Source organism: Capra hircus, chromosome 21 (genome assembly GCF_001704415.2).
Source record: "Capra hircus breed San Clemente chromosome 21, ASM170441v1, whole genome shotgun sequence".
Lineage (NCBI taxonomy): Eukaryota > Metazoa > Chordata > Mammalia > Artiodactyla > Bovidae > Capra > Capra hircus.
The window spans coordinates 64,251,324-64,278,649 of NC_030828.1; the positions used below are offsets into that span (position 1 = coordinate 64,251,324).

The 27,326-nt window shown below is 50.1% G+C and overlaps 1 protein-coding gene across 7 annotated transcripts in view; it reads left to right on the top strand.

Moving 5' to 3' along the window:
- Window positions 1–27,326, top strand: part of EVL (Enah/Vasp-like) — a 147,513-nt gene that overhangs the window by 31,681 nt on the left and 88,506 nt on the right. For 6 of the 7 annotated variants that reach the window (XR_001919860.1, XM_018066035.1, XM_018066037.1 and 3 more), the window contains exon 1: window positions 10,048–10,348. The exons of the other annotated variant lie outside the window; for it this stretch is intronic. Coding sequence is in view for 5 of the 6 variants with exons in the window: in XM_018066035.1 (XP_017921524.1) it covers window positions 10,326–10,348 (23 nt within the window). In the remaining variant the exon portion in view is untranslated. Of the gene's footprint in view, window positions 1–10,047; window positions 10,349–27,326 lie in introns of those variants that run through there. 7 annotated transcript variants of the gene reach the window in all.

Sequence of the window (27,326 nt, forward strand, 5' to 3'; positions counted from 1 at the left end):
AGCATCAGCAATCCAAGGGAAGGCCCTTAATCAGTTTGTCCGCATACCTATTAATTTAAACAGCAGGGTTTTATGCTGAGCGTCGGAGCTCTTTGTATGAAGGAACATAAACACCACTGCAAGATCCATGCCAATGAAGCTCTTTGGGAAACTAAGAAGCAGTGCTATTTTGGATGAGGAAAAATACCACCCTGTACATGAGAGCGGGAAATCAGAGATAGAGAAAGCTTATCAGAAATAATACATGAGAAAGAAAGACTGGCTTTTAGAGGGGAAAAAATATATTTATCTAACGCAGGACTTTTCAGGTGACACCTCTCTCAGGCGTATGTCCATGCGATTTCATTGTCATCATCGCTGCCGTCAGACGTTTGTTAAATGAAGGTTTTCCTTTTTTGTCCTTGTAGATTAGGAAGTATTCTCAGGGCCAGGGTAGGTGTTCACAACATAGAGACGACGCCGGCATGGGTCCCTTCAGACCTGTGTGGCGGTGTTTCACATATATGTGTTTACCCCTCTCTGTTGCTTCCCTGCTTCCTGGCAAGATACTTCATCCCTGCCTTGCCAGGCGCCGGAAACCCCTGGTGCTCACTCACTGGGTCTCTGCTGTGACGTGAATGTTCGTGTTCCCCCTCAAGATTCCCCAGGGCTTCCCTGGTGGCCCTGTGGATAAAGAGTCTACCTGCGGTGCGGAAGAACCGTCTTCCATCCCTGGGTCGGGAAGATCCCCTGGAGAAGGAAATGGCAACCCACTCCAGTAGCCTTGCCTGGAGAATCCCCTGGACAGAGGAGCCTGGTGACCTACAGTCCATGGGGTCACAAAGAGTCAGACACGACTGAGTGACTAACACTTCCACTTTCTTTCTAAGATTCACATTATGTGAGGGTGTCAGGGAGGTGGGGCCTCAGGGTGGAGCCCTCAGAAGTGGGGTCCGTGCCCTTGTGAGGAACCTCACAGAGCCCCCTGGTTCTGTCCACTCTGTGAGGACCAAGCACAGTGAAATGTGCCTGAGCCGGAAGAGGGCCCTCGCCGGACCACACTGGCCCTCTGCTCTCGGACTTCTAGCCTCTAGAACTGGGGGATACACACAGTTTATACGCCACCCCATCTGTCTGTAAGCCAGCCGGAAGGCACTAGGAACTTCTCCATTTCTGAAGGTTCCCACTAGACCAGTCCCTGGAGATGCCCTTCCTCACTTAGGCTCTTAGAGACACTCGCTTAACATGCCAAAGCCTTTGGAATCCATTCATTCTTTCAGCTCTTTAGAACAGTTAATTAATTAATCTGTTTGTTTATTCATGCTAATTCCCTAGCCTCTGTGGAAAATACAGATATGAACAAGACGTTCCCTGATTCATTCGATTTTTTTTTTTTTACTTCATATTGTTGTGCCAGTTCGTGTGGGTTGGGTTTATATGTGCCTCTCTGGAGTGGGCTTGGTTTGTGACTTCCAAGCACTGTTATATTGGAAAGAAAGGAGTGATGGGGTAGGTTTGTGAAGTTAGGAAATTAGAGTTAATTATGGTAACTGCCTCAGAATAGCCAGAGCCTGGGGGAGGGGGCTCTGAATCAGCTCCGATGAATCACATTTCCCTTTTTGTCTTTAAAGAGGACTCACGAGGCGGTAGTGGAGAGAATTCAGAGAAGCACCGAAGACTGGAAATTCTAGAAAACAAGGCCCTCCAAATTTCACGATCATTTGACCTAGGAAGACTAATCAATAATTTAGAATTGACTTCAATTACTTGAAGGATTATTGTTACTTTATTTTTTTTACAAATTAAGAGGAGGTAAATGCAGCAGAGGCAAAAATGGACCAGATGGGAAAGAACAGCTTCTTATCCATTGCAACCAGTCCATTGGATTGGATGATAAGCTAGCTTTAGATAGTGTAGAGATACTTCAGGAAAATTACCTGAAATTTGGAGAAAAGGCAAAATGATTATTGTGTGCCTTTCCAAGGTCACTTGAGAGCATAATCTGGTAAGCCGATCTAAAGAGTATCTGACTTTTGTAAAGTTAGATTTTTAACTTGTAAGAAAATCGATAAGTGAAAAGTGAATTTTATTGTCCAGTAGAGCTCTTAATGATTTCTGTTCAGTAGGAAAGATAACCTCAAAGGTTATAGTTTAATTGCTCTGTAGGACATTAGCCAGTTTTGTATCAACTTGGCAAGATTATTACAGCATTCTTTCCTTTTCCACCAAGTTCATATGTTTCTTTTGTTAGATTTGGACCAGCTTTGCCATCCTGCTGTTTCCTTCATGAAGGACTTACTTGATACGTGCATACTATATATTGGCACGAGAGTTCCCTTTTTAGCTTTTTGAAAATTACACTTTGACAAAAGTGAGTGCGTGTGGAGGAGATCTCTGGTAGCTCACCCAGGAGTGGGGTTCCAGGCCCTTTCAGCCCTGAACACCGGTGTTCATCTAAATTCTCTTGGTCACCCAGATAGTACATTGCATTTATGGATCCTCTAACTTTCTGCCCTGGATGAAAACTTAAAACTCCTGCTTTATCAAGATCTCAGATGACACAGAGCAGAGAGGGATCATTCCTTTTGTTGTGAAGACCAGCACCGTTACTGATTTATATAGCACGCACAGTTGCCGAACACTGGCACAGCGACTGTCGTATCTGATCCTCTCTGTTTCCTTGTGAGGGAGCGGGGCAGGAACGGCTGCCCCCACTTGACAGGTAAGCACGTCGAGACTCCAGTAAAGTCACGGGCGCTTGGCTGCTGAGGAGTGGCGCTGGGACCACAGCCCAGCCCTTCCCACTCCACGCTCATCAGCAGCTACATGACGGAACTCAGATTCAAGAGGACTTTGGTAAGAACAGTGAACTGAGTAGGAAAAAGACGTGCACCCCGGCTCCAGACTGTCGTCATATCGACTGACCGGTGCGACTCTGAGGCTGCAGTCTTGGAGTCTATGTGCCCTGTTCCTGACTGTTGGAGAGATCTGAAATGTGTCTGAATCTCCCCTCACTGCCCTGCCCGCCCCGGCCCCCCCACTCAGGGATTGATCAGTGCTGGACACACAGCAGGTACCCAGGAGACACTTCCTGATTGAATGGGGACATTTGTTTTACACGTATGTATATTTGATCTCCCTCTATTCCTGGTAAGACACTCTTGGCAAATTTCTGCCTATCTGGGTGACATTGGTGCAGCTGCACTTATTCATTTAAAAGAATAATCTGCCCTTTGATTTGGCGCTTGCACCAGAAAGAGGACTGCTGACTTGACCCAATTCCATCTTTTTTTATGAAATCTTCTCTAAATCTGCGAGCTGCTGATTTATTAATTCTACAGATATTGACTAACTCTGTGCCAGGCCCTGCGGTAAAGACTAGGCCAGGCCGCCTCTCTTCCTTCAGTTCATGGTCCTGGTGGTGTCTTAGTATTTCTGTTGAAATACTTTCAGTCTTTGCTTCATTAGTAATTCACAAAATAACATGAAACAACTGAGTTGTGAAGAAGACTTAGGAATTCCCTGGTGGCACAATGGGTAAGAATCCGCCTGCCAGCACAGGGGCTGTGAGTTCGATCCCTAGTCCGGGAAGATCCCACATGCGGCGAAGCCCTTGCGCCACCACTACTGAGCCCGAGTGCTGCGGCTCCGGAAGCACACGCACCCAGAGTCTGTGCTGCAACAAGGGAAGCCACCGCCGTGAGAAGCCTGTACGCCGCACGAAGCGTCATCCCCAGTCGCCACCACTAAAGAAGGCCCGAGCAAAGCAGCAAAGACCAAGCACAGCCAAAAGCTACGTAAATAAAAAAATTTTTTTAAAGTCTCTAACTTCAGTTCAGTCGCTCAGTTGGGTCCGACTCTTTGCGACTCCATGGACTGCAGCACGCCAGGCTTCCGTGTCCATCACCAACTCCTGGAGCTTACTCAAACTCTAAAAAGACTCTAAAACGTGCTCCAGACCCACCCACTTCTTCTCTCTGGTCCACTGCCCGTCCTGGTCCCTGCCCCACGTCCACACCCCGCCCTCTCTTGCTTGCACAGGGCCTGCAGCTTCTCCCACTTCCTCATGCTTCTTTGCTCAGTCGTGTTGACTCTGTGAGTGTCGACTGAAGCCCGCCAGGCTCCTCTGTCCATGGGATTCTCCAGGCAGGAATGCTGGAGTGGGCTGACATTTCCTTTTCCAGGGGATCTTCCCAACCCAGGGATAGAATCTGCATCTCCTACTTGAGCAGGCTGATTCTTTACCATTGAGCTGCCTGGGAAGCCTCTCCCATTTCCCCCTAAAAACGACAATCAGCTCCTGTTAGGCCATTGTCTAAAGCTCTCCAGCAGCTTCCCTGTCATAAAACCGTACTTCCCCTCTGTCTCCATCTCCCTCTACTCCCTTCCTTCCTGGTCCAGCCACACTGGGGAAAGGGGCAGAAACCAAGCCAGTCTCCTCCCGCCTTGGGCCTCTGTGCCAGCTGTGTTGTCTGCTGATGCTGATCGTCCCTGGTGTTTTCGTAACTGTCCCCCCTGGTCATTTGGATCTCAGCTTAAGTCTCCCTCCCTGAGAGGGGCCTTTCCTGTCACCTCTTTTAAGTTCAGCAGCCCTTCCGTCACTCTGATACTTAACCCTGTTTTATCGTCTTTATCTTACTCATTTATCGTATGACTTTTTTCATTAGAGTGTGTAGCTAGGGGCTTCAGCTTTTCCCTGAGAAAGTTGTGGAGGGATGCAAGGATAGTGTTCGGTGGCCTGGCACAGGTGCTTAGAGAGGAGTACCGATTGGTTGAGAGGTTGATGAAGATGGGAGTGCAGAAGTGATTACCGGCGAGCTGCTCACGAGCAGTGGCAGGTGAAAATGGATTGTGATTGTGTTTGCTTAATGGCAGAGTGCCTGTTTTTTTTTTTTTTTTTTTAAAGAACTTTAAATAGAATTCTTGAAATGGAGGTAAGGGATGGTTTTATTTAAAGCTTTTGTTTCTTAAAGTTAAGTGTCACTGTAGGAATTCAGGTGACTGACGTGATTTGGGGAGGAGGAATTAGTTCAGAGTGTGGGACTCACACATTTCCTATTGGTTCAAGAAAGTGGGGGGTTTTGTTTGTTTTTAATTTTTTTGAAAGGTTAATTCAACTGGAACAAAAGTGCATTCAAAACACTTCTGACTAAAGACATGCTCTGTGGCTAGGAATGTGTCCTCCCTTGTAACGACTTAGAAGGCCTGAAAACAGGGTCAGCGCCAGTGGGCTCCCCACCAGCGCAGAGTAGGAGAGATCAGAGCTGGTGGCCCCAGGTTGTGACAAGTTTCTCTTGAAGCTGTGTTCGCACAGCAAATGTGTCGTTTCGCTTGCACTGTCCACACGTTCCTGATGGAGGTGGTGAGGCGCCAGCCTCCTCTGGTCTCCTCTTGCCAGCCCCCTTCCCCCCATCCCCAGGGGCTCTCACCTGGTCAAAGACCTAAGACCCGGGGGCACAGAGGGTCCTCCTCAGCACTAGATGGCATGTGAGACATTTAGAACGTAGCTCTTGGTTGTCATAGGAGTTGCAGTTTTGCGCTTCCTCCAGGCTGGCTGTGGTCAGGAGCAGAATGCGCAGTCATGTCACCAGCGTGGAGGGGTTGAGTGTGCCATCATCTCCTTTCTGCAGCGTCCCCACACCCGCCGTCATCCCCATCCTCAGGTCAGGGGGCTGAGGCTCAGACGGGGAAGAGTCCTGTCTTCCCAAGGCTCCCCAGGCAGGTAGTCATAGAACTGGGCTCGGAACCCCACTGTCCATAACCTCTGTGGGGCAGAGGCGGGGAGATCCCCTGCATCAGGGTCCCGGGTTGGCGAGGTGGGTGGGCAAGGCAGGTGGGGCTGGGTGCTGACTCCATCCTGCAGACAGTGAGGAAGGGTTATGGGGTTCAACTGGAAGGTGCTAGGGTGACTGCAGGAAGGGGTTGGACGGCCGGGAGATGAGAAATGGGGAGGGGAGTCTTAGGAAGCCGGGGGAGACCGGAAAGGCCACGGAGCTTGTTACGCTCAGCCCCCTGCTCAGAGGAGCACGTGCGGCCAGGCCTTGAGACCGGAGCTGCATTTGCAGTTTTGCCCGTAGCTGACTTCCCTGTACGTCCGCTCCTGCTTGGTGTGTGCAGAGCTCAGCAGCAGCTGAGCAGGCCCGAGGGTGTCAGAGCGTTCCTGCTCACACGGCAGGGATGCTAGCCTCTGTTCAGGTGCCCTGTTTATGTTGCCGCACGTTCGTCATGGCTCCGTAAGCCTGAAGCCTCACATCCTAAGACAAGCGGGAGAGGAAACATCGGTGTGAGGTCGCAGACTCACGGGGCCTCCGGGCCTGAAACCCCAGCTTGTCTGTACAGGAGCTGGGATGCGGATTCAGTGCCAGCAAGTATATTGTGAGTTCCCTTCTTGGGAACTGGGCCGTTTCACATGGAGAGGCAGGCTGCGGGCACTCTGAGCATGCGCACGCCACGGACACGGGTTTCAGACATCTTGCTCATGTAGCTTTCCAAGATTGTTGGGGGCCTGGGGACACCTCCTCTTAATGACCGTGTTTTTAGCCTGTATCTCTGCGTCAGTTTCCTGAGGCGGCTGGCACGGCCAGTAAGTGCAGCAGGTCAGCGCTCTGCTGGGACAGCCAGGCCCGGTCAGGAGGCTTTGTCCTTAGGGTGAGCCTGGAAAGAAGAAGGGAGTTCAGAGTGTCGAGGGTGAGCTTGACAGCGTGTAGCTTGGGGAGCCCCCTGCCCCCCCCAAAGTCCAGTGCGGATGGGCCTCCTGGGTCTCTTAGGCCTGGTGTTTCCAGGCGGAGTCGGGGCTGGTCCTGGTGGAGGGAGGGCCAAGCCAGGTAGCAGGGAGTCTGGGGCTCTTCTGTTTTCATCCGTTCTGTGTTCATATCAGTTCTGTGTCCCAGTTACGTGATACAGAAAAACAAAGGCTGAAGAGGGAGCGGAAGTCCCAGAGCAGGAGCATGCTTCGTCCGAGCCTTGAGTCGTTGGCGGGTAGCCTAGGATACCTCGTTCTTATGAGTCATGTGCTCTCAGAAGTGCCCTCTGGAGAGCAGTGGAGCAGTTGGGAGTCCCTGTTCCTGATCCATGGGGTCACCGGTTGTCAAGTGGTCAGGGGAGGTATCCAGCCTTTGAGGCAGACTCCTTCCCGGTCTGTTCCCAAGGCCTGTCACCTCGGGTTCTCAGCCTTCCTCCTGGGGCAGCCAAACCCCTCTGTCAGCCGTTAGTGGTCTCCTGTCTGGCTGCAGAATCGGGATTCGCCAGGGCCGGCCGGAAGGGTACCACATCCCAGCCTGGTCTCAGGACCACAGGCTGCCTGCCAGTCAACAGAACACGTCCTCTTCTGGAAGTGGCCTGAGGCGCTTGGCTCTTTGGTGTTGGGACCCCAAGTGGGCACAAGGGTTGAAAACGTTGGCATTAAACCTACCTTGGCCAAGCTCATTGCTCTGCACTTGGTAGCCATATGATCATGGGCAAGTTACTTAACCGCCGTGGCCTCTGTTCTCTTATTAGTAAATTGAGGACTCACATAAAATTGTCTCACATACACTTGGTGCTAGGTTTTGGCGATTTTTCACCATGATGAAAGTGAAAGAAGAGAGTGAGAAAGCTGGCTTGAAACTCAACATTCAGAAAACTAAGATCATGGCATCTGGTCCCATCACTTCATGGCAAATAGATGGGGCAACAGTGGAAACAGTGAGAGACTTTATTTTTTTGGACTCCTCACTGCAGATGGTGACTGCAGCCATGAAATTAAAAGACGCTTGCTCCTTGGAAGCAAAGCTATGACCAACCTAGATGGCATACTAAAAAGGTCAATTTTCATTCCAGTCCCAAAGAAGGGTGATGGCAGAGAATGTTCAGACTATTGGACAGTTGCACTCATGTCACATGCAACTAAAGTAATGCCCAAAATCCTTCAAGCCAGGCTTCAGCAGTATGTGAACAGGGAACTTGAGATGTACAAGCTGGATTTAGAAAAGGCAGAGGAACCAGAGATCAAGTTGCCAGCATTCACTGGATCATAGAGAAAGCAAGGGGATTCCAGAAAAACATCTTCTTCATTGACCACACTAAAGCCTTTGACTGTGTGAATCACAACAAACTGTGAAAAATTCTTAACGAGACAGGACTACCAGACAACCTTACCTATCTCCTGAGAAACCTGTATGCAGGTCAAGAAACAACAGTTAGAACTGGACGTGGAACAACTGAGTGGTTCCAAAGCGGGAAAGAGTATGACAAGGCTGTATATTGTCACTCTGCTTATTTAACTTATATGCAGAGTACATCATGTGAGATGCTGGGCTGGATGAATCCCAAGCTGGAATCAAGACTGCCGGGAGAAATATCAACAACCTCCGATATGCAGGCGATACCACTCTAATGGCACAAAGTGAAGAGCAGCTAAAAGGCCTCTTGATGAAGGTGAAAGAGGAGAGTGAAAAAGCTGCCCTAAAACTCACCATTCAGAAAACTTGAGATCATGGTATCTGGTCCCATCACTTTATGGGAAATACATGGGGAAATGGAAGTAGTGATAGATTTTATTCTCTTGGACTTAAATCACTGCACATGGTGACTGCAGCCATGAAATTAAAAGACACTTGCTCCTTGGAAGGAAAGCTATGACAAACCTATACAGCATATTAAAAAGCAGAGACGTCACTTTATCAACAAAGGTCTGTATAGTCAAAGCTCTTGTTTTCCTAGTAGTCATGCACAGATGTGAGAGTTGAACCATAAAGAAGGCTGAGCACCGAAGAATTGATTCTTTTGGACTGTGGTGCTGGAGAAGACTCTTGAGAATCCTGTGAATTTACAAGGAGATCAAACCAGTCAATCCTAAAGGAAATCAATCCTGAATATTCATTGAAAGGACTGATGCTGAAGCTTGAATACTTTGGCCTTATGTGAAGAGCCGACTCATTAAAAAAGACCCTGATGCTGGGAAAGATTGAAGACAAAAGGAGAAGGGGGCAGCAGAGGATGACATGGTTAGCATCACTGACTCAGTGGACATGAATTTGAGCAAACTCCGGGAGATAGTGGTGGACAGGGAAGCCTGGCATGCTGCAGTCTGAGGGGTCACAGAGTCAGACACAACTGAGTGACCGAACAAGAACAACAACAAAATCAGACTAGAGAAATGGCGCTGGCAGATTGTTAGAAAAGGGACAGACGGAGGAAGACCAGTTACTAACATGAGAGGGGGAGTGGGGAATGCCGAGTGTGAGAGCCAAGCAGCGGGGCTGGGAGTAGGCAGGTCAGACCCCAGGAAACCTTCCTGAGCAGAGTCAGAGTTGGTGCCTGATTCTGTTTGTGGTGTGAGGGAGAGAAAAACCATCAAGAGTGACTCACAAGTTTTCCTTTGAGATCTGTCTTCCTTGTTTTATAAAGATCTGCAAATGTTGACGACTCTCCTTGATGGCAAGTTTCAGAACACAGCCTCAGCTCACGTGCCAGATCTCAGCAGCTCGAGCCCTGCCCTCCAGTAAACATTCTTCTTTCTTTGGCTGACATCTCGTTTCCTTTTTCTTAACTTCTGTTCTGAAACTGTTACAGCAGCTTTTGTGCTTCAAGGAACTGAAACCTGGTCCATATTATGTATGGAAACAAATACCGAGATAAATACTCAGTAAACAAAGACGGAAATAAATGAGGTCGCGCTTCATGGCTGACCTACAGGGTGATACTTGTGGCAGAGCGCTGGCCGGAAACCATGACTCCTGGGATTCCAGAGCGGCCTCTGTTTGTGCTAAAAAAACGTTTCATAGTGGAAGGGTGAAATACAGAGTCCTGAAGAGTTTTCAGTAAAATGCAGCCTGGGATCCATCTCCACTAGGTTCGCTGCCCACGGTGGTCCTCATATCTGAACCCAAGCACAGCAGTGGCCACGGGCAGGTGACGTGAGCGGGCTGAGCTCAAGGGAGCAGGGCACACTCTCATTCCTTTCAGCTCTTGCTCCCCGGCCCCCTCCCCGGCCCCATACAGTTTGGTGGGGGCGTGCGTGTTCTGTGATTCCCGCAGGATCCCAGGCGTGCCCGGGGTTCCACTTGTTTCTCGTGGCTAATCCAGCTCCCAGCCTGGAGGCTCGGCGCTCACTGCATTAATCAGCCTTGCTGGAATGATCACATGGTCCTTAGCTGCCTCCCCTGTTAGCTGCCGCTCGTCAGCAGCTGGCAGAGCTGGAGGCTGCAGGCCCCTGTCTGCAGAAAGCCTTTCACTTCAGAATATTGGGGGGTGTGCAAACCCCGCCTCTTTTTTCTGCACCTTTGCACCATCTGACTGACTAAATGGTGGTCCTCCAAACCAGAAAGGCCCCCAGACAGTCTGAGGAAATTGTCTCCGACTAGGTCATGTTTGCACTTGAAGAATTCAGGTATGTCCTGGGTTTTCTCCATCAGCCTGCCGCTGGGTTTTTGTTCTCGCTAGGTTTTTGCTGTGTAATGATAGCCCAGGCTCCGGCTGGTCCTCACAAAAGAAGGGTTCTTTCCCATGGTGGGGTTTCTCCCAGTCGTGGGGGTGGGCATGCGGAGGCGGTGCTGGTCCAGGGTGTCGACTGCAGGCACCAGGCAGCGTGGTAATCGGTTTGATGGTGTGTGAAGGTGGTGAGGACCCCACCTTGCGCCTCATCCGAGCTGTGCTGGTGCTGGTGTGGAGTTCTGAATACCGACTAGGAACTGCTTATCCAGATGGAGCCTCTTGCTGCCTTTTGTTTTTCTTCCTTTGTCAAACTCCTGCAGCCTTACTGCTCTTTAAAAAAGCACTAATTGCAGCGGTGAAGGTGGAAACCCCGCAAGTGTGTCTGCTGGGTCACGATTTGATCTCGGCTCTGATTTTGCTCATTGTGGACGGTGGTCTCGTTGCGGCTGGGCAGTTTTCTGGCAAGCGCCCTCATGGTGTTTTGTGAACAGGCTCCTTCTTTGCTTTCGTAAGCTTTTCAGCTGCTGTGATTATGAATGCTCCAAATTAGAGTCTTTTGTGAATCTTATTCCCTCTGTATCCTTCATCTCTCCTCTGGGAATCTGTCCCTGGTATGAATGTGGGAAGAGGGCTCCAGAAAAGAGAGTTTCTCAGAAATGAGGCTAAAGGAGGTGGGATGAGGGGGGTTCCCGGCTCATTCTGCCGTGGGTCTCCACCTCTTCAGAGCATATGGAGGACAGCGTGTCTGTGTCTAACCTCTGACAGCTTCTCATTTTTCAGATGGAATTTCTGTGTGTTTAGAACTGAACATAAATACCATATTGACGGGCAGAGAAGTGACTGGGTGGCAACCTTTTAGGCGGTTTTTGTTCCCTCCAAATGTAGCTGCAGTAGGCATTAAAATAAAAATAGAATTACCACCTCTCGTTGCTTGTAAGAGGAAACTGGAGACCTTTTCATCAAAATTGAGGGAGAAGATGAGAGATTCTTCAGCTTTCTATAAGGGAAAGCAGGGCTGCAGAGGTTGCTCCCACCCTTCCTGTAAACGTGGGGCTTTGCCTCCAGAAGTTACCCTTTGTTGAAGAGTGCGCCTCGGCATCATTCCTGATGGGCAGGTTTGTGCAGGTTTCCATGTGGCAACCTGCTCTGATGACGTGAAGTTAAACCGTGACCAGAACTCCTGCTCATGGTGGCTCTGTCAGGTGACCAACGGGAATTTGTTTAATGCCTGGCAGGTAAGAGTTGACAGGCCATTGGGAATGAGTCAGGGGTCACAGGTTCTGCTCCAGGTTTCCTGACCCTTGTGAGAATCAGCAAGAGCATCGTAAATTGTAGAAAGTAGCACAAGGGTGAGGTTCATGTTTTACGGGTAGCACTTGTTCTAGACGGAGTAAGCCTTGGCTTCGGCCTTGAGCAGACGTGGAGCTTTTCCTTGCCTTTCGGAGTGAGAACAGAGGGATGGGGAGACCCACCCCCACTGCGGTGGTACCTGGTCCTGGAGTGGGTCTGACGAGTTGGGAGGCCTCCAGTTCAAGGCCACCGCTCTGCCGAGCGGAGGAGTGGGAAGATGGAGCTGAAGAGGGAGGTTTGTAGCCCTGCTTCAAGCTTCGGCTTCAGCCAGCCCTGAAGAGTTTTGCTGAGCATGGTTGCATTTTGTGACAGCTGCTTGGGGCTAGACAGATGGCTTTCTTTTGTAGTCAGGGGACTTGTGTGAGGTCCAGGGCATCGTGGTGGGGCTCGGGGCTCAAGAGGAGCTCACTTAGCTTTTTAGTTTAGGTCAGCTTGGTTCTCACGGAGAAGGCAATGGCACCCCACTCCAGTATGCTTGCTTGGAAAATCCCATGGATGGAGGAGCCTGGTGGGCTGCAGTCCATGGGATCGTGAAGTTGGACACGACTGAGCAACTTCACTTTTACTTTTCACTCTCATGCCTTGGAGAAGGAAATGGCAACCCACTCCGGTGTTCTTGCCTGGAGAATCCCAGGGACAGAAGAGCCTGGTAGGCTGCCATCTCTGGGGTCGCACAGAGTCGGACACGACTGAAGTGACTTAGCAGCAGCAGCAGCTTGGTTCTCAAGATGTAGCACACAGCAGATTCACCCAGAGGGCTCACAAAAACCCACCCCCAGAGTTTTAGATCCAGTAGATCTAGGGTGGGGCCTGAGGACTTGTGTGCGTCCAATAAGTTCTCAGGTTTTCTGGAGACCAGACTTTGAGAACCATTGGCTTAGGGAAAGCAGACAGACTGTCATTGAGATGGGAAGTCAGAGGGTACAGCTGGAATCAGAAACAGCAGTTCAGGTACAGGCAGGTGGGTGGGGTGGGGTGGGGATGGGGGCACTCGTGGGGAGGTCACACTCGGGCCATGCGATCTCAGCTGCCCTCTTCCTTGGGGGGCCTGAGAACAGTGGAAAGGAACACTGGGCTGAGCACCCATGAAGCTTGGTTCCTGATGCTGGCGCTGCCGTGGACTGCTTCGTGAGGGTAAAAGGAGGAGGGGACTGTGGGGGCGCTGTCAGGTCACCTGCGGACACAGCCCTCCATAGAGAGCGCCAAGGCCACGTTTGTTTGAGCAGGAAGTCTGGTTGACAGATGCGTTTCCCTGCTGGACCGTGAGTTAATCCAGGTGCTTTTAACTTTGATTCCTTAGGGCTTAAAGCTGCTGGAGAAACAGTAAGGCCTTAGTAAGTGGTGGACAGAGTAATTTTCAGGAGAACTTAAGACAGATGAAAAAGCAAGCACGCCCTCTGGCTCGCTCAGTGCCAGCCTGGCATGCCCGTTGGGTGCCTGCTGGTGCTGGTTCAGAAGAGCATGTCGAAAAGTGGACATCTGACCTCCTGAGAAAAATGAGAAGTATCCTCAGCACACCCCCATTGATGGAGCACTAGAGAACTCTGACCTCGTTTCATAAGGAATCTCTGTAATGACCTCACTCTAGACTGTGGTGACAGTGGTCAGGACTCCCCAGGGCCGGGGTGCAAGCCTGGAGGGCTGCAGGGACATGGAGACATGAGGCTGGGCCAGCATTTCCCTGCTGCTTAGGGGCTTTCCCTGGCTTTCCCTGACTGCAAAACCATGTTGTCTTCACACTGGGCCAGTCGCTCTACCTGGCTGTGCTGGGAGACACACTGCATTTGAGTTTTTGCTTTAAAAACAAACAAACCTTCGTAGGTGAGACATGTACTGAAATAATAGTTTAAGTCAGCATTTACCTGCCCCCGCACCCCACAGAGACTGTCCTCTGAGACCAACTGGAGATGGGTTTGTAGAACACAGTCTGGTTTCCTTCCATCCCTGGATCCTGAGCAGGGACCGCCTGCCCTTACCGACCCCAGAAGAAAGAGGCTGAAATGTGACTTTCAGCTTCATGGTCCCCCAAATGAGAATGGAACCCAAATCAGAAGCGCCTGTTTCTCAGAATCCCTGCTCCTTGTTGTGGTTTATTTCCAATACCAGCTTCAGGATTTATAATCCACAGTTGGAATGTGTCAATCACGTAAAAATGGGAAGTTACTATTTTGGGTCTGTTGTGTCTTATTTTTTAAATAAAACATTATTATGGAAGGATGGGATTCCAACTCAGACTCATTCTTTGATAATTCAAATTTATATCTAGTCTTAGGAAGTGTTACAACTTTTCTTGCCCTTTCACCGGAATATTGAAATGAATTTAAATGAGTGGTATCAGGGACGCCGTGAAGTTCATGAACCAAGAAGACGGCCCGGTGTCCAGAGCCCAAGCCAGCTCAGTGCCTCTCTTTTCCCAGGGTCCTGTAATCTCTTGAAAAAACAGATATTTGGGTACAGCGACTTTCACACTGTTGCCGTGTTGAGTCACTAAGTCACGTCCAGCTCTGCAGGCCCAGGGACTGTAGCACGCCAGGCTTCCCCGTCCTTCACTGTCTACCGGAGTTTGTTCAAACTCATGTCCATTGAGTCGGTGCTGGGCAGGGGGCGGGAAGTGGAGAAACTAGATCATTTCATACCTACTGTGCATCAGACACCACTAGCTGCTTTGCCCCTCGTAACTTGAACCCGAGTGTCACTTTATGGAGACACGGACAGTCCCAAACACATACCTCCAACCCAGAAACGGTGTTTGCTAAGTGAATGAAGGAAATGGGCACAGCAGCTCCGAGAGGCCACCTGAAGTCACCCAGCTGTGGGGTCTGCTCAGCTTCACTTCAGTCCTCCTTTCTCAGATATCCTGTGCCGAGAACGCCGTCCTGCGACTTGACCTCGTGTCTCCCAGCCAGCACAGCCTTTCCGAGTCTCTCCTCTGGGCCCAGAGCCCGTGGTAGCTCCAGGCACTCGGCTCACCTCCCCAGGTGTGGGGAACAGAAGAGGAGCAGAGGGTTGCTTGGAGGGCAGGACCGACTGACCCTCGACCCGACCTCCCAGCTCCTACGGCTCCTCACTCCTCCTTACCTGTCTGTGTGGTACTTGCTGCTGCTGCTGCTGCTAAGTCACTTCAGTCGTGTCCGACTCTGTGCAACCCCATAAATGGCAGCCCACCAGGCTCTGCTGTCCCTGGGATTCTCCAGGCAAGAACACTGGAGTAGGTTGCCATTTCCTTCTCCAGTGCATGAAAGTGAGAAGTGAAAGTGAAGTCACTGAGTCGTGTCCAACTCTCAGCGACCCCATGAACTGCAGCCCACCAGGCTCCCCTGTCCCTGGGATTCTCCAGGCAAGAACACTGGAGTGGGTTGCCATTTCCTTCTCCAGTGCATGAAAGTGAGAAGTGAAAGTGAAGTCACTGAGTCGTGTCCAACTCTCAGCGACCCCGTGAACTGCAGCCCACCAGGCTCCTCCGTCCATGGGATTTTCCAGGCGAGAGCACTGGAGTGGGTGCCACTGCCTTCTCCAGAGTGGTCCTTACTGCAGTGTAATTGTGTAACAGTTTCTTTCCCACCTCTCTCCCCTACTAAAGTGTGCGCTGTCTGAGGCCAGGAGGCATATCTTAATACAGCACCACCAGCTGTCAGCTTGGAATCAGCTCTCGTGTGAATCAGGCTTGTGTGTGTTCAGGTGCTGTTCATGTCCGCCTCTTTGCGACTGCATGGCCTGTCGCCCGCCAGGCTCCTCTGTCCATGGGGATTCTCCAGGTGAGAATACTGGAGCGGGTTGCCATTCCTTCTCTAGGGGATCTTCCCAACCCAGGGATTGAACCTGTGTCTCCTGCATTGGCAGGCGGATTCTTTACCACTGAGCCACCGGGGAGGCCCCAGTTCTTATATTAGAGTAACTTTAACTGAATTAAGTCATAGTCTCTAACTGGGGGAGGCGGGCTGTCCAACTCCCCAGGGCCTCCTAGCGCACAGGCCCCTAGTAGGGGGCGGTGGGGGCACGTGGTTGGAGGATGTGGGTGGACAGTGAGGGTGGAGGGAGGGGAAAGTAGAGCAGCAGAGATGAAGAGAGACGAGTCTCACTGACTTGACAGTCTCACCTGGTGCTGGTCTGACTAGCCACAAGCAAAAGTTATTTTGGGAGACAAATAATTTAGCTGTAGAATGGCAACACAGATATATGTAAAAATGCCAGCCTATCCTCCATTGTTAAATAAATGTCACAGCTGCTGAGTTTCACTCAAAGAGAAGCGGTGTTGTGGAACCAGACTCCAGTCCAGTCCAGTGTGGATGTAAAGGCTGAGACCTTGCGGAAGTCACTCCATCTCATCTCTTAGCTACCTCACAGAGAAGAAGAGGGCTGTTTTGAGGGTAACCTACTGGAAAGCAGTGTGTAAATTATGAAACGCTGCGATAAATGTTTGTACTTGAAAGTTACCTGGTTAAGGTGCTGCTTTGTTAAACAGTTTCCTCCCCCATTTCTCTTTGCTTAGCATTGTGGTCTCTTATATGGAAAATGACAAAATAAAACTGAACTAGGGAAAAGGTGTAACTGCACTCATTACCCAGAGGAAGGAGCCCTAGAACAGGAGACCACCTTGGGTCTGTGTGACTCTTGCTAGTTACTTAGGATATTGCAAAAGAGGCTCCAGCTTTGTAGGTTCAGAGACCTGTGGTGCCTTGTTGGAGGCAGGAGGGCCTTTTTGCTGTTAAGATAACTGTTCACCCAACAAACCACTTGCTGAGCATCAGTTGTTGTTCTTGTTGAGTCACTCAGTCGTGTCCGACTCTTTGTGACCCCACGGACCACAGCACAACCAGGCTTCCTTGTCCTTCACTATCTCCCACAGCTTGCTCAAACTCATGTCCATTGAGTTAGTGATGCCTTCCAACCACCTCATCCTCTGTTGTCCCCTTCTCCTCCCACCTTCAATCTTTCCCAGCATCAGGGTCTAGTCTAATCAGGTGGCCAAATATTGGAGCTTCCACGTCAATCCTTCCAGTGAGTATTCAGGACTGATTTCCTTAAGGATTGACTGGTTTGATCTCCTTGCAGTCCAAGGGACTCCCAAGAGTATTCTCCAACACCACAGTTCAAAAGCATCAGTTGTTCGACACTCAGCCTTCTTTATGGTCAGCTCTCACATCCATACGTGACCACTGGGAAAACCATAGCTTTGACTAGATCTTTGTTGGTAAGGTAATGTCTCTGCTTTTTAATATACTGTCTAGATTGGTCATAGCTTTTCTTCCAAGGAGCAAGCGTCTTCTAATTTCACGGCTGCAGTCACCATCTGCAATGATTTTGGAGCCCAAGGAAATAAAGTCTCACTGTTTCCATTGTTTTCCCATCTATTTGCCATGAAGTGATGGGACCGGATGCCGTGATCTTAATGTTTTGAATGTTGAGTTTTGAGGCAGTTTTTTCCACTCTCCTCTTTCACCTTCATCAAGAGGCTCTTCAGTTCCTCTTCGCTTTCTCCCATAAGGGTGGTGTCATCTGTGTATCTGAGGTTATTGAGTAGAAGATGCAAGTCTGTGTCATCCTGAGTCCTGGGAACGTGCTGAACCAACACCAAAAGCATGGGATGAGGGTAGCCAAAGACAAAATGAACCCAGGGAGACCAGGAGAGATTCCAGACGGCTCCAGATAGGGCGCTGCGGGCCGGGAGGAGGGCAAGGCGAGGGTTGGCCGCGGCGAACACCAGGGAGTCTTGCAGGCGGAGGCATCTCTCGGAGCACGTCTTAGAGCAGCTTCGGGTTTGGAGGGCAGGTGGCGGAAGGAAAGGAGGGGCTGCTGGCAGCCGTGCTGGAGCTGAGGCCCAGGAGCCGGGGCGGTGTGCTCTTAGCTCAGTGGTGGCTGATGAAACCTGTGGAGAAGGCTTTTCCTCATTCTTTTCAGGGTCACCCAGTCTGGTTGTCTTTCTCTCGTGATGGTCGCTTCTCTCTGCCCTGAGAAGTGCCCCGGGCCACTGCTTTGCCAGGTAAACCCTTCTCGCCTTGAGCAAGTGTGTGTCTTGTTTGTGGAGGCTGCGCGTTTTGCAGTGCTGGCTTGTCACTTTGCACAAGTTACTTCAGTTCTTCTGGCTTTAGTTTGCCAGTCTCTAAGATGAGGGTATTACCTACCTCCTAGGGTGGCTGTGTTGATTAAACGAGATTATTTATATAAAGTGTTTGGCAGGGTTTCTGGCACTTAGTGGGCTTCCCAGGTGGCACTGGTGGTATAGAACCCGCCTGCCAGTGCAGGAGATGCAAGAAACTCAGATTCAGTCTCTGGGTCGGGAAGATCCCCTGGAGGAGGGCATGGCAGCCCACTCCAGTATTCTTGCCTGGCAGGCTACAGTCCACGGGGTCACAAAGAGGCGGACACGGCTGAGCGACTTAGCACACACGCACACTGGCACTTAGTAGATCTTCAGTAAATTCATTCCTTCAACTTACCTTAAGCAGCAGAGCATTTAATTCAGACCCTCGTCCTGGATGAGAAATCACGTAGGAGCCAGGAAAGAGGCCTGACCCCGCTGAGGACGAGGAGCTCCTCTTACGCCCCTGTCTCCTTGGCATTCAGACTCAGAGTGCCAGCAGTCAGTCCTTGGACGATAGTCCTGTCTGCTGCCGAAATGCTTATGGCACAGTAAACTGACCGTGGTGTGACTGATCAGCTGAGAGCCTGGATCCTGGCTTGGTTGACGCACAGGTTCAGTGGGCTGAGAGGTTGATTGCGCTCCCTGCGGTTGGCATGCTGGGCCTGCGTGCTCCCTGACTGAGTTTAGCAACGCAGCCAGACCCCACCGCCCGTGCCAGTGCTGTGCCAGGGCCGCCGACTCATCCCCAGCCCGGGACTCCGTGATGGGCGTTCCTCCAGGTCACGCCGCTGCATCCGCCGAGACTGACACACGCAGGGGCTGTCTGCTGAGCTGACACGGACAGGTTCAGGGTGTGAGCTCCCTTCTAGGGGAGGGCAGAGGGAGGTAATGGGTGGGAACTTGGTGGAGGGGCAGAGGTGGATGTGATGGGGTCCATCCCGGGGTAGTTCTGTTGGGCATCAGAAGCCACTGGAGACTTCAACTTGTGGGGCCTCCGTAACAGTCCCTTCCTGGGAGGGCCCACCGAAATTGAAACACAGAGCCCAGGTCGGTCCTCACACCCAGCAAGTCCAGGTGCTCAGAAGTGGAGCTCAAGCACAAGCCCACCAGTGCACCTCGCCTAGCTGAGTCTGGGGAGAGCCTGAACCTCGGGAACCTGCAGACCCTACGTCTTGGTGACACTGTGTTGCCTTAGATACGCCGTTTAACTTCACTGGGATGTGGTTTGTTCACCTGGAAAATAGAAATGGCTCAGAAAGAACAAGATGACGGCCATGCAGGAGCTTGGGGAAATCAGGAGCCCTGGATAATTACAGGTGCTGTTAACATGTGCTTTCAGGTTCGCCTGGCGCCTCCGGCTGCAGATTGAACCACATGTCTTGAGTGTGCGTGGCTCATACAGACACAACCCTGAGTCTGGAACTGACCTCCTGCTGATGTGTGGGCTATGTGGGGTTTGGTAACTGGTCATGTGGCTGTCAGGAGGTCATCCCAGACCCAGTTAGAGGTGAGAGGAAGTGTTTTCAGTCCAGTCCCGTCAGCTCAGGGCCTGCCATATGCCAGGATTGATCCCACCCTGTGTCTTTGTGACTAGCCCAGCCTCCATCTTCATCAGCACGAGGGCTGGAAGAGAGCAGAGACAGGCGTGTTTACTTGTGGAGGCCCAGGAGGAAACCGGAAACTGGGAGCGCTTCCAGCTCCAAGAGCACCCCTGGGCTGCCTGGAGCACAGGCTCAAAGGAAAAAGAACCTGGAGCGGAAGGTGGGTGTCCCTCCAGACCCCACTCCCGCTGTTCAAAGCTGTGTCCTTCCTGTTGCCCTTTGTGCGAACCTGCCTGCAGTGCAGGAGACCCTGCGGGTTCGATCTCTGGGTGGGGAAGATCCCCTGGAGAAAAGAGAGACGAGTAAAACTGTGTGGTTGGATATACAGGACACCAAGCAGACTGTACGCTTTAAAGGCGTGTTTGGGCTCAGGGGTGAAATTTTCCTAGAGAGAGGATGCTTTCACAGTCAAATGAACCTTGGAGCCAGAGTGAAGACTGTGTTTTCCTTATCCACCAACTTACTGAGTAGTGAGGCCAGTAGAGTCCTGAAGTGGACGGAGGCAGATCTGCTGTGCTGCTCTTGATAAAACTGTGTGTTTTCCTGGTCTTGGTTGGGGCGTTACGATAATCAGGTCCCTGTTGTGAATGAAGCTCACTCTGCCTGGCAGAAAAATGTGAACACAGCCTTGCCTCGCAGAAAGGTGGGCGATCCAAGGAACACGGCCTGGTGTTTGGGGGCCGGTCCTTTACCGAGAACTCCGCCCACAGCCAGTCCAGCTCGTTCTGCAGCTGCAGCCCTCTGTGGCCTGACTGCATGCGCTCCCTTAACCCTGGACTCCCAGGAGTCTTCCCTCTGCTCCTTAAACAGGTTTAGTCACAGATCTGCATGTTCTGCTCTGCTTCCCCGTCTCTGAACTGAAACTGCAGAGCGTGTTTTGGGACTTAGGAGAGTGTTGTAGGTTCTTCTGGCTCCGCACAGCGAGAATTTGGCGAGAGGCAGGGTGACAGGTAAGGAAAGGGTTAATTAGTGAGTGGAGGACACTTGTGTGAGAGAGAAGCAGGAGGGCCAGGGAGCACTGCCCAGAACTTCGTGAGCCACAGGTTTATCATCACAGGAAAAGTGGGGCGGGGGTGAGGACCACCTTCTCCCTCACTCTTGGGTAGACCTCACACTTCCACCGTCAGCTCCTCCTCCTCGTCGGGCAAGGAATATTCTTGTCCCCAGATGGCCAGACTGGACTGCGGTGGTGTATGGGCGTGCGCGCAGTGAGAAGCACGCACACCGAAGCGTGGCGCCCACCTTGAGTTTCGGTGGAATGCCACCCTCTCCTTAAGGTTTTTCCTTTTCCTGTGTGCCGAGGAGCATTTCCTACTTACGGTTTTTCTTTTTGCTGTGTGCCGAGGAGCATATCCCAGGAATCGTTAACTCCCTGACCCCTCCCGGGGAAGGAGCTGCGTCTCATTCCGTCAGTTATTTCCTTTTCAGGGCTCATCTCAATATTCTTTTGCATGGCTTTGTTGCTGAGCGAGCCTGCTTGCTTTGACGGGTGAGCAAACTTGCTTTGTTGAGGGATTATTAACACAGGGTCTCCCATACCTTTTTCTTTACTTAGGATTCCCTAGTGGGATTAACTGTTTAATCACCCTCTCTGTCCCTTTACTGCGTCCCTGTCAGAACCATTGTTTTCTTCCTATGAAACCCTTCCAAACCCAGCACTGCACACACTTCCTTTAGAGCCTTTTCTGACCACTGTGGCCCAAATACATTCTCCCTTTTTGATGAAACTCCCATGCGGCACTCAGGCTGTCGAGCACCCAGTCTAATAGCGCGTGCTTCTCATTCTCAGCTTCCTGACTTGGTTGAGGATACTTGAAGGCAGAGCAGTATCCTCTTCGTTCCATCTGTCACACTTGAGCAGAGTGGATGCAGCCCAGCTTCTCAGCACTTTTTATTTACTCATTTTTATTACTTATTTCAAACCTCCTGCCATATGCCAGTCATTGTTATAGGCTGAGAAGGGGAAGTGGCAGGAAAAAGGCCAATTTGCTGCCTTTTTGACATCTGTTCACTTCTGAGCATGAAGGCAAGATTGAAATTTCAAGAGAGGTCCTGAATCTGGGGAGCAGGCCCTCTTGTGCCCGGGGAGATCAGGAGAAAGGCCTGAAAGGACCAGGTGGTAGATTTTCGAATCTGTAGGGAGTTAAAAGGGTTTGAGCTAGTAAAAATGCATGTGAAATTTAAAGAGTCCTTATATATTTTAATGAAAATATTCTGAGTCTTCTGGATTCAAATGCAAACAAGATAACACATGTGCAATTGTACCCACTATATTCCAGGCACTTTTGTTATCATCTCTAATTTTCCCAGCAATCCTCAAAGGTCGGCATTATATCTACTATTTTATCTAAGGGGCACCTAAGTTTCAGAGAGGTTAGATCCCTTTCTCACACATCTGCTTAATCGGTAAAGCTGAAAATCTGACCTATGTCTTCTAATTAAAACGTCAGTGCTTGTTTTTATCATTCTGACCCTAATTTTGTGAAACAAAGTCTGTGAGGTGTTCTGGCTCTATGTGCTTTATGTAATGTTTCGTTGGTAACTGACTGTATCGCACTGTTGAGCCCTGACTGTGGTCAGTGACCACCTGCTGAGAACTTCATTCGCCTGAACACGTGCAGTACTTTCCTCATCAGAGTCCTATGAGGGAGCTGCTGGCATTGTCCTGTCTGTTCCGCAGCTTGTCCAGCTTCACACGAGCTGGCACTTGAACCTGTGCCGTCTGACTCTGGGACCTGTGCCTTTACTGTCTTAGTCATACGAGGGGCTTTGTGGCTGAAGACAGTTCTGTGGTCACTTGGTTGAGAAAAAGCGCACAACCCACCCACCCCCCGCCCCGCCCCTGCAGAGTATCATGAAAGCTCTGATGCGTCCTGCAGGGGCAGCTATTACAGGTGTGAATTTTGCCCTTGAGTTTCCCATGTATGTTTGATGAAGGGATTTGTGCTGCTTAACATTTGCATGCATGCTAAGTCGCTTCAGTCATGCCTGACTCTTTGCGACCCCATGGACTGTAGCCCACCAAGCTCCTCCGTCCATAGCATTCTCCAGGCAAGAATACTGCAGTGGGTTGCCATTTCCTCCTCCAAGGGAATCTTCCCCACCCCAGGATTGAACCCGAGTATTTCTGCATCTCCCGCACTGTCAGGCAGGTTCCCCACCAATAGCGCCTAACACTAAATTTTTAGTTCAAACTCTGGAAAAATTCTGCTGTACAGGAAGGAGAATCTGAGCCTGGGAATTAGAAGAGGGAGGAAAGAGAATTGTTGTTCGGTCACTAAGACATGTTCTACTCTTTGCAAACCCATGGATTGCAGTATGCCAGGAGAAGAGAATATTCAGGGGGAAATACATAAATGGAGGAAGATAATAAGGCCTGAGATTTGAAGTCTCATTAAGATATGAGTTCAGGCTTCTGCTCTTACTGGCTGTGTATTGTAATTTGGGGGGCAAATCATTTTTTATTCTTTTTAGGTCTCACTTGCCTTATCTGTAAAATATTATTGTGACGAAAAGTGTGATTGTATATGCAAAAATGCTTTGTTAACAGTAAAACTCATGTAAGTTTTTTTTCTTTTTTCAGTTGGTGTTTACCAAGTTCATTTCCACTCTAGTACCCAACACAACATCTACCAGCTATTTGAAGATCAGTTAACAGTTGTTGGATGAATGAGTGGCTTTCGTCTTTTAGGTCTCAGGGTTCTGTAGCTGGTATGTTACAACTGAGAAATGTTTTACAATGAGGCTTTGCTTCTTGGATTTTCTTTCTAAATTGTGTTTTGTGTGTGTTAAAGACGTTTATTTATCTGGCTGCATTGGGTATTGGAGCACGTGGGATCTTTACTTGTGGCTCATGGATTCTGGTGTGGTGTGTGGGCTCAGTCATCGTGGCGGGTGGGCTTGATTGTTGCCGCATGCCGGATCTTAGTTCCCTGACCAGGGATCGAACCTGTGTCCCCTGCCTTAAAAGGCAGATTCTTAACCACTGGACCAGCAGGGACGTCCCCCTAAATTGTATTTTTGCTAGGTTTTCTGTTTTTGGAATTTAATGAAGTCACCCAAGTGGAAAATCAAGACTCACTCACTTTGTTGTATTCCAATTTGGACTGCTGAGGCAGTTTATTTTGTGTTTTTCTGATATGTCCCTGGCAGCTAGAAATTTTTGGACAGTTCCAAAATGGTAAATTGCATTCAACAGTGTGCATGTGGTGGCTTTTTTTTTTTTTTTTTCTTTAATAGCACTGCTGAGTCTCAGATGTGCCCACCCATCTGTGGTTTATTTTTTGAGGAATTTCTAATATATCACCCTCTCGATGTAATTACTCTTGATGTTTCCATGCTAAAGTCTAGCTGTTTTAAAGGACTGTCAGGAGAAGACACTTGCTGCAATTCTGCGCACCAGCGCAGGTGGGGGAGTGCTGACGTGTCAGACTCTTTGGCAACTTCAGATAAGTCGCTTATGTTTTCTTCTGTTTTTATTCGTCACCAAGTTGTGTCCAGCTCTTTGCTACTCCATGGACTGCAGCACACCAGGCTCTCTTGACTTTGTGCTTTTGCATTCCAATCCCCTGTGATGAGAAGGACTTTACTTTTTAATATTTACTTTTTAAAAATTTGGCTGCACTGGATCTTAGTTGCAGCATGTGCGATCTAGTTCCCCGACCAGGGGTTGAACCTGGGCCCCCTGCATTGGGAGCACAGAATCTTAGCCACTGGACCCCCAGGGAAGTCGGAAAAGGACATCTTTTTTTGATGTTAGTTCTAGAAGGTCTTGTAGGTCTTCATAGAACCATTCGGTTTCCGCTTCTTTGACGTTAGTGGTTGTGGCATAGACTTGGATTACTGTGATGTTAAATGGTTTGCCTTGGAAATGAACTGGGATCATTCAGTCATTTTTGAGATTGCACCCAAGTACTGCATTTTGTTGACTATGAGGGCTACTCCGTTTCTTCTAAGGGATTCTTGCCCATAGTAGGGGGTATAATGGTCATCTGAATGAAATTTGCCCATTCCTGTCCATTTAGTTCACTGATTTCTAAGATGTCAATGTTCGCTCTTGCCATCTCCTGCTTGACCACTTCCAATTTACCTTGATTCGTGGACCTAACATTCCAGGTTCCTAGGCAGTGTTGTTATTTACAGCATCGGCTTTACTTTCACCCCCCAGACACATCCACAACTGAGCGTCATTTCCACTTTTGGCCCAGCCTTTCATTCTTTCTGGAGCTATTTCTCTGCTCTTCCCCAGTAACATATTGGATACTTTCTGACCTGGAGGCCTCATCTTCTGGCGTCATATTTTTCTGCCCTTTGATACTGTTCACGGGGTTCTCGAGGCAAGAATACCGGAATGGATTGCTGTTCCCTCCACCAGTGGATCACGTTCTGTCAGAACTCTCCGCTAGGACCCATCCCTTTTGAGTGGCCCTGCGTGGCGTGGCTCATGGCTTCTTTGAGTTACGCAAGCCCCTTCGCTGTAACAGGTCTGTGGTCCATGAAGGGGAGTTGTGTTTCAGCACCCGGCCGGAGAGACAGGGATGAGCTTAAGGGTATTTCAGTGGGTCAGATGTGGCACAAAGATCGAGGGTCTGGGTGTTTTTGTTTGATTATTTTCGGCCGTGCTGGGTCTTTGTTGCTATGCATGGGCTCTCTAGTTGCGGCCGGCGGGGGCTGTTCTTTGCAGCGCATGGCCTTCTCGTTGCAATGGCTTCCCTTGTCGCGGAGCACGGGCTCTGGAGCTCAGGCTCAGTAGTTGTGACTTATGGGCCTAGTTGCTTCGCAGCTTGTGGAGTTTTTCCGGACCAGGGATCAAACCCATGGCCCCTGCCTTAGCAAGTGGATTCCCATCAACTGCTCCACCAGGGAAGTTCCAGGAGATTTTTTAAAGAGAGACAACCAAATTATGTTTTAGCACACCTGTTTGCTTCCCGGACTAGCGCTGTTATTCCTCAAGAGAGGCTGTGTTGTGCACACCAGCCGTTTCTGGAGAGGGGGTTAGGTAGAGGGGAACCAGCAGTCCGCCCCCAGTCGCCTGACCTGGTCATGCAGTTTGTGTGGGCCGGCCACGACCCAGCCCCTGCCTTGGTGATTGGCTCAGGTGCAGGGTGACATCTGAGTCCTCCCTGGCACCCCTGCTGGGCTAGAGCTGTTAGGAAAGGTGCCATCATGTCAGGATCAAGAAAGCCTCAAGTCATTGTAGCCCTCTTTCCCACCGTGTGGGTAAAGACCGTCTGAAAATGAAGCCAGAGAGGGTGGTAGGGTTCAGCAAAGGCCAAAGAAATGGAATTCTCCTGGCATCGTTGAGCCTTTGTGTCCTGCGTGCCGTCCTGCTTAATCCAGACTTAGCCAAGTGCCTTATCTTTTTTGTACTGTATGAACTAATTCCATTTTTCCCCATTAGTGTCTGTCACTTACAACCTAAAGAATCCCAAATAATTCAAAACCATGCAAGACAAATAAAAACAGAGTAAAACCTGTACCGTTTTTACCTCCAGAGGAGATGAGTGCCCCGGTAATCTTCTGAACTGTCAGACCACATCCACTGGATTGTATCCATCAGGCTTCCAACAGAGGATTGTGGTCTGGGACACTTGTGGACTGAATTGTGTCCCCCTAAATTTGTGGGTCGAAGCTCTCAGCCCCATTGTGACTGTATTTGGAGATGGGGCCTTTAAGGAGGTACTGAAGGTCAAACCGGTCGTAAGGCTGGAGGCTTCGTCCACTGGGACTTGTTCCTTTAAGAATAGCAGAGTCTCCAGGAGACCTCTGGCACAGAGGAAGGCTGTGTGAGGCTCAGGGAGGGGCGGCATCCACAGCCCAGGGGAGAGGCCTCGCGAGGAAGCCGCCTGCCCACACCTCGAGCTGGACTCCGGCCTCCTCCTCCTACGAGGAAGGGAGTTGCGACTGCTGGGACACCCAGTCTGTGGTATTTCATTACGGCCGCCCAAGCCGACACATTTAAAACAGAGAATAGGATGCTCAGGCAACTCAGGATGTCGTCTGAAGACAGTCTGTGAAGGGCTTGGGGGGTACTTTCAGAAGAAGAAAAGGCACCTTTAGAACTGAAAAAGCTCTTGAGTTCTCCTCTGGCTCATCGCACTACGAGCCACTTTTTTGGACCCAGTATTTAAATACTTTTCATTTTCAACGGGGTCCCTTGAGGCGTTTCCAGCGGGAAAGGGAAGTAATATTTACTGAACACCCTCTGTGTCTCAGGCAATTTATAGTTATTATATCCTCGTTTATCATTCAGAGCTAGACCATAGGATACAGATGGGACAACTTCTGTAAATTCCGCTACTAAGTGCCAAGAGCTCTATTTTAATACATTATTTAATTAACACCACACTCAGCAAGTTAGGAATTACCTCCCTCTTACGGACGAGGAAACAAAGCGGGGAAGGGCCTGAACTTGGGCACGATCGCCAGGGTAGCTCTCAGCAGAGCCGGGTCTAGGACTCAAGTCTGATGACTCCCATTCTGTTGCCTTTCTCCCTGTGCCCTGTAAGGAGGGGAAGTGCAGACCTGGGAAGGCTGAGGACCCGAGGCCAGACCCGACTCCTACACGCAGGGTGAAGGCAGGATGAAGGCACTTCCCTCGAATGTACTCCCTCGCAAGAAGTTAACCCTTTCTATGGATCTTCCCGCTCTTTTTGCTCTGACATTTTCCTACCTTCCCCCAAGTTTATACATCAGTCAGTCAGACCTTCCCTGGAGTTAGAGACCAAGAGAAAAGGCTTCCCCGGTTAACTCTTTGTTGGCCTCATGTTTAATTCTCATTTGGTCCATGGGTAGCTCTGTTCATCAAAGTCACTCAACTGTCTTGTGCCTCAGTTTCTTCTTTTTTCAGATTAGCATGGCACGGTGAGCATGAAGAGCTGACGAATACGTAAAGTCTCACA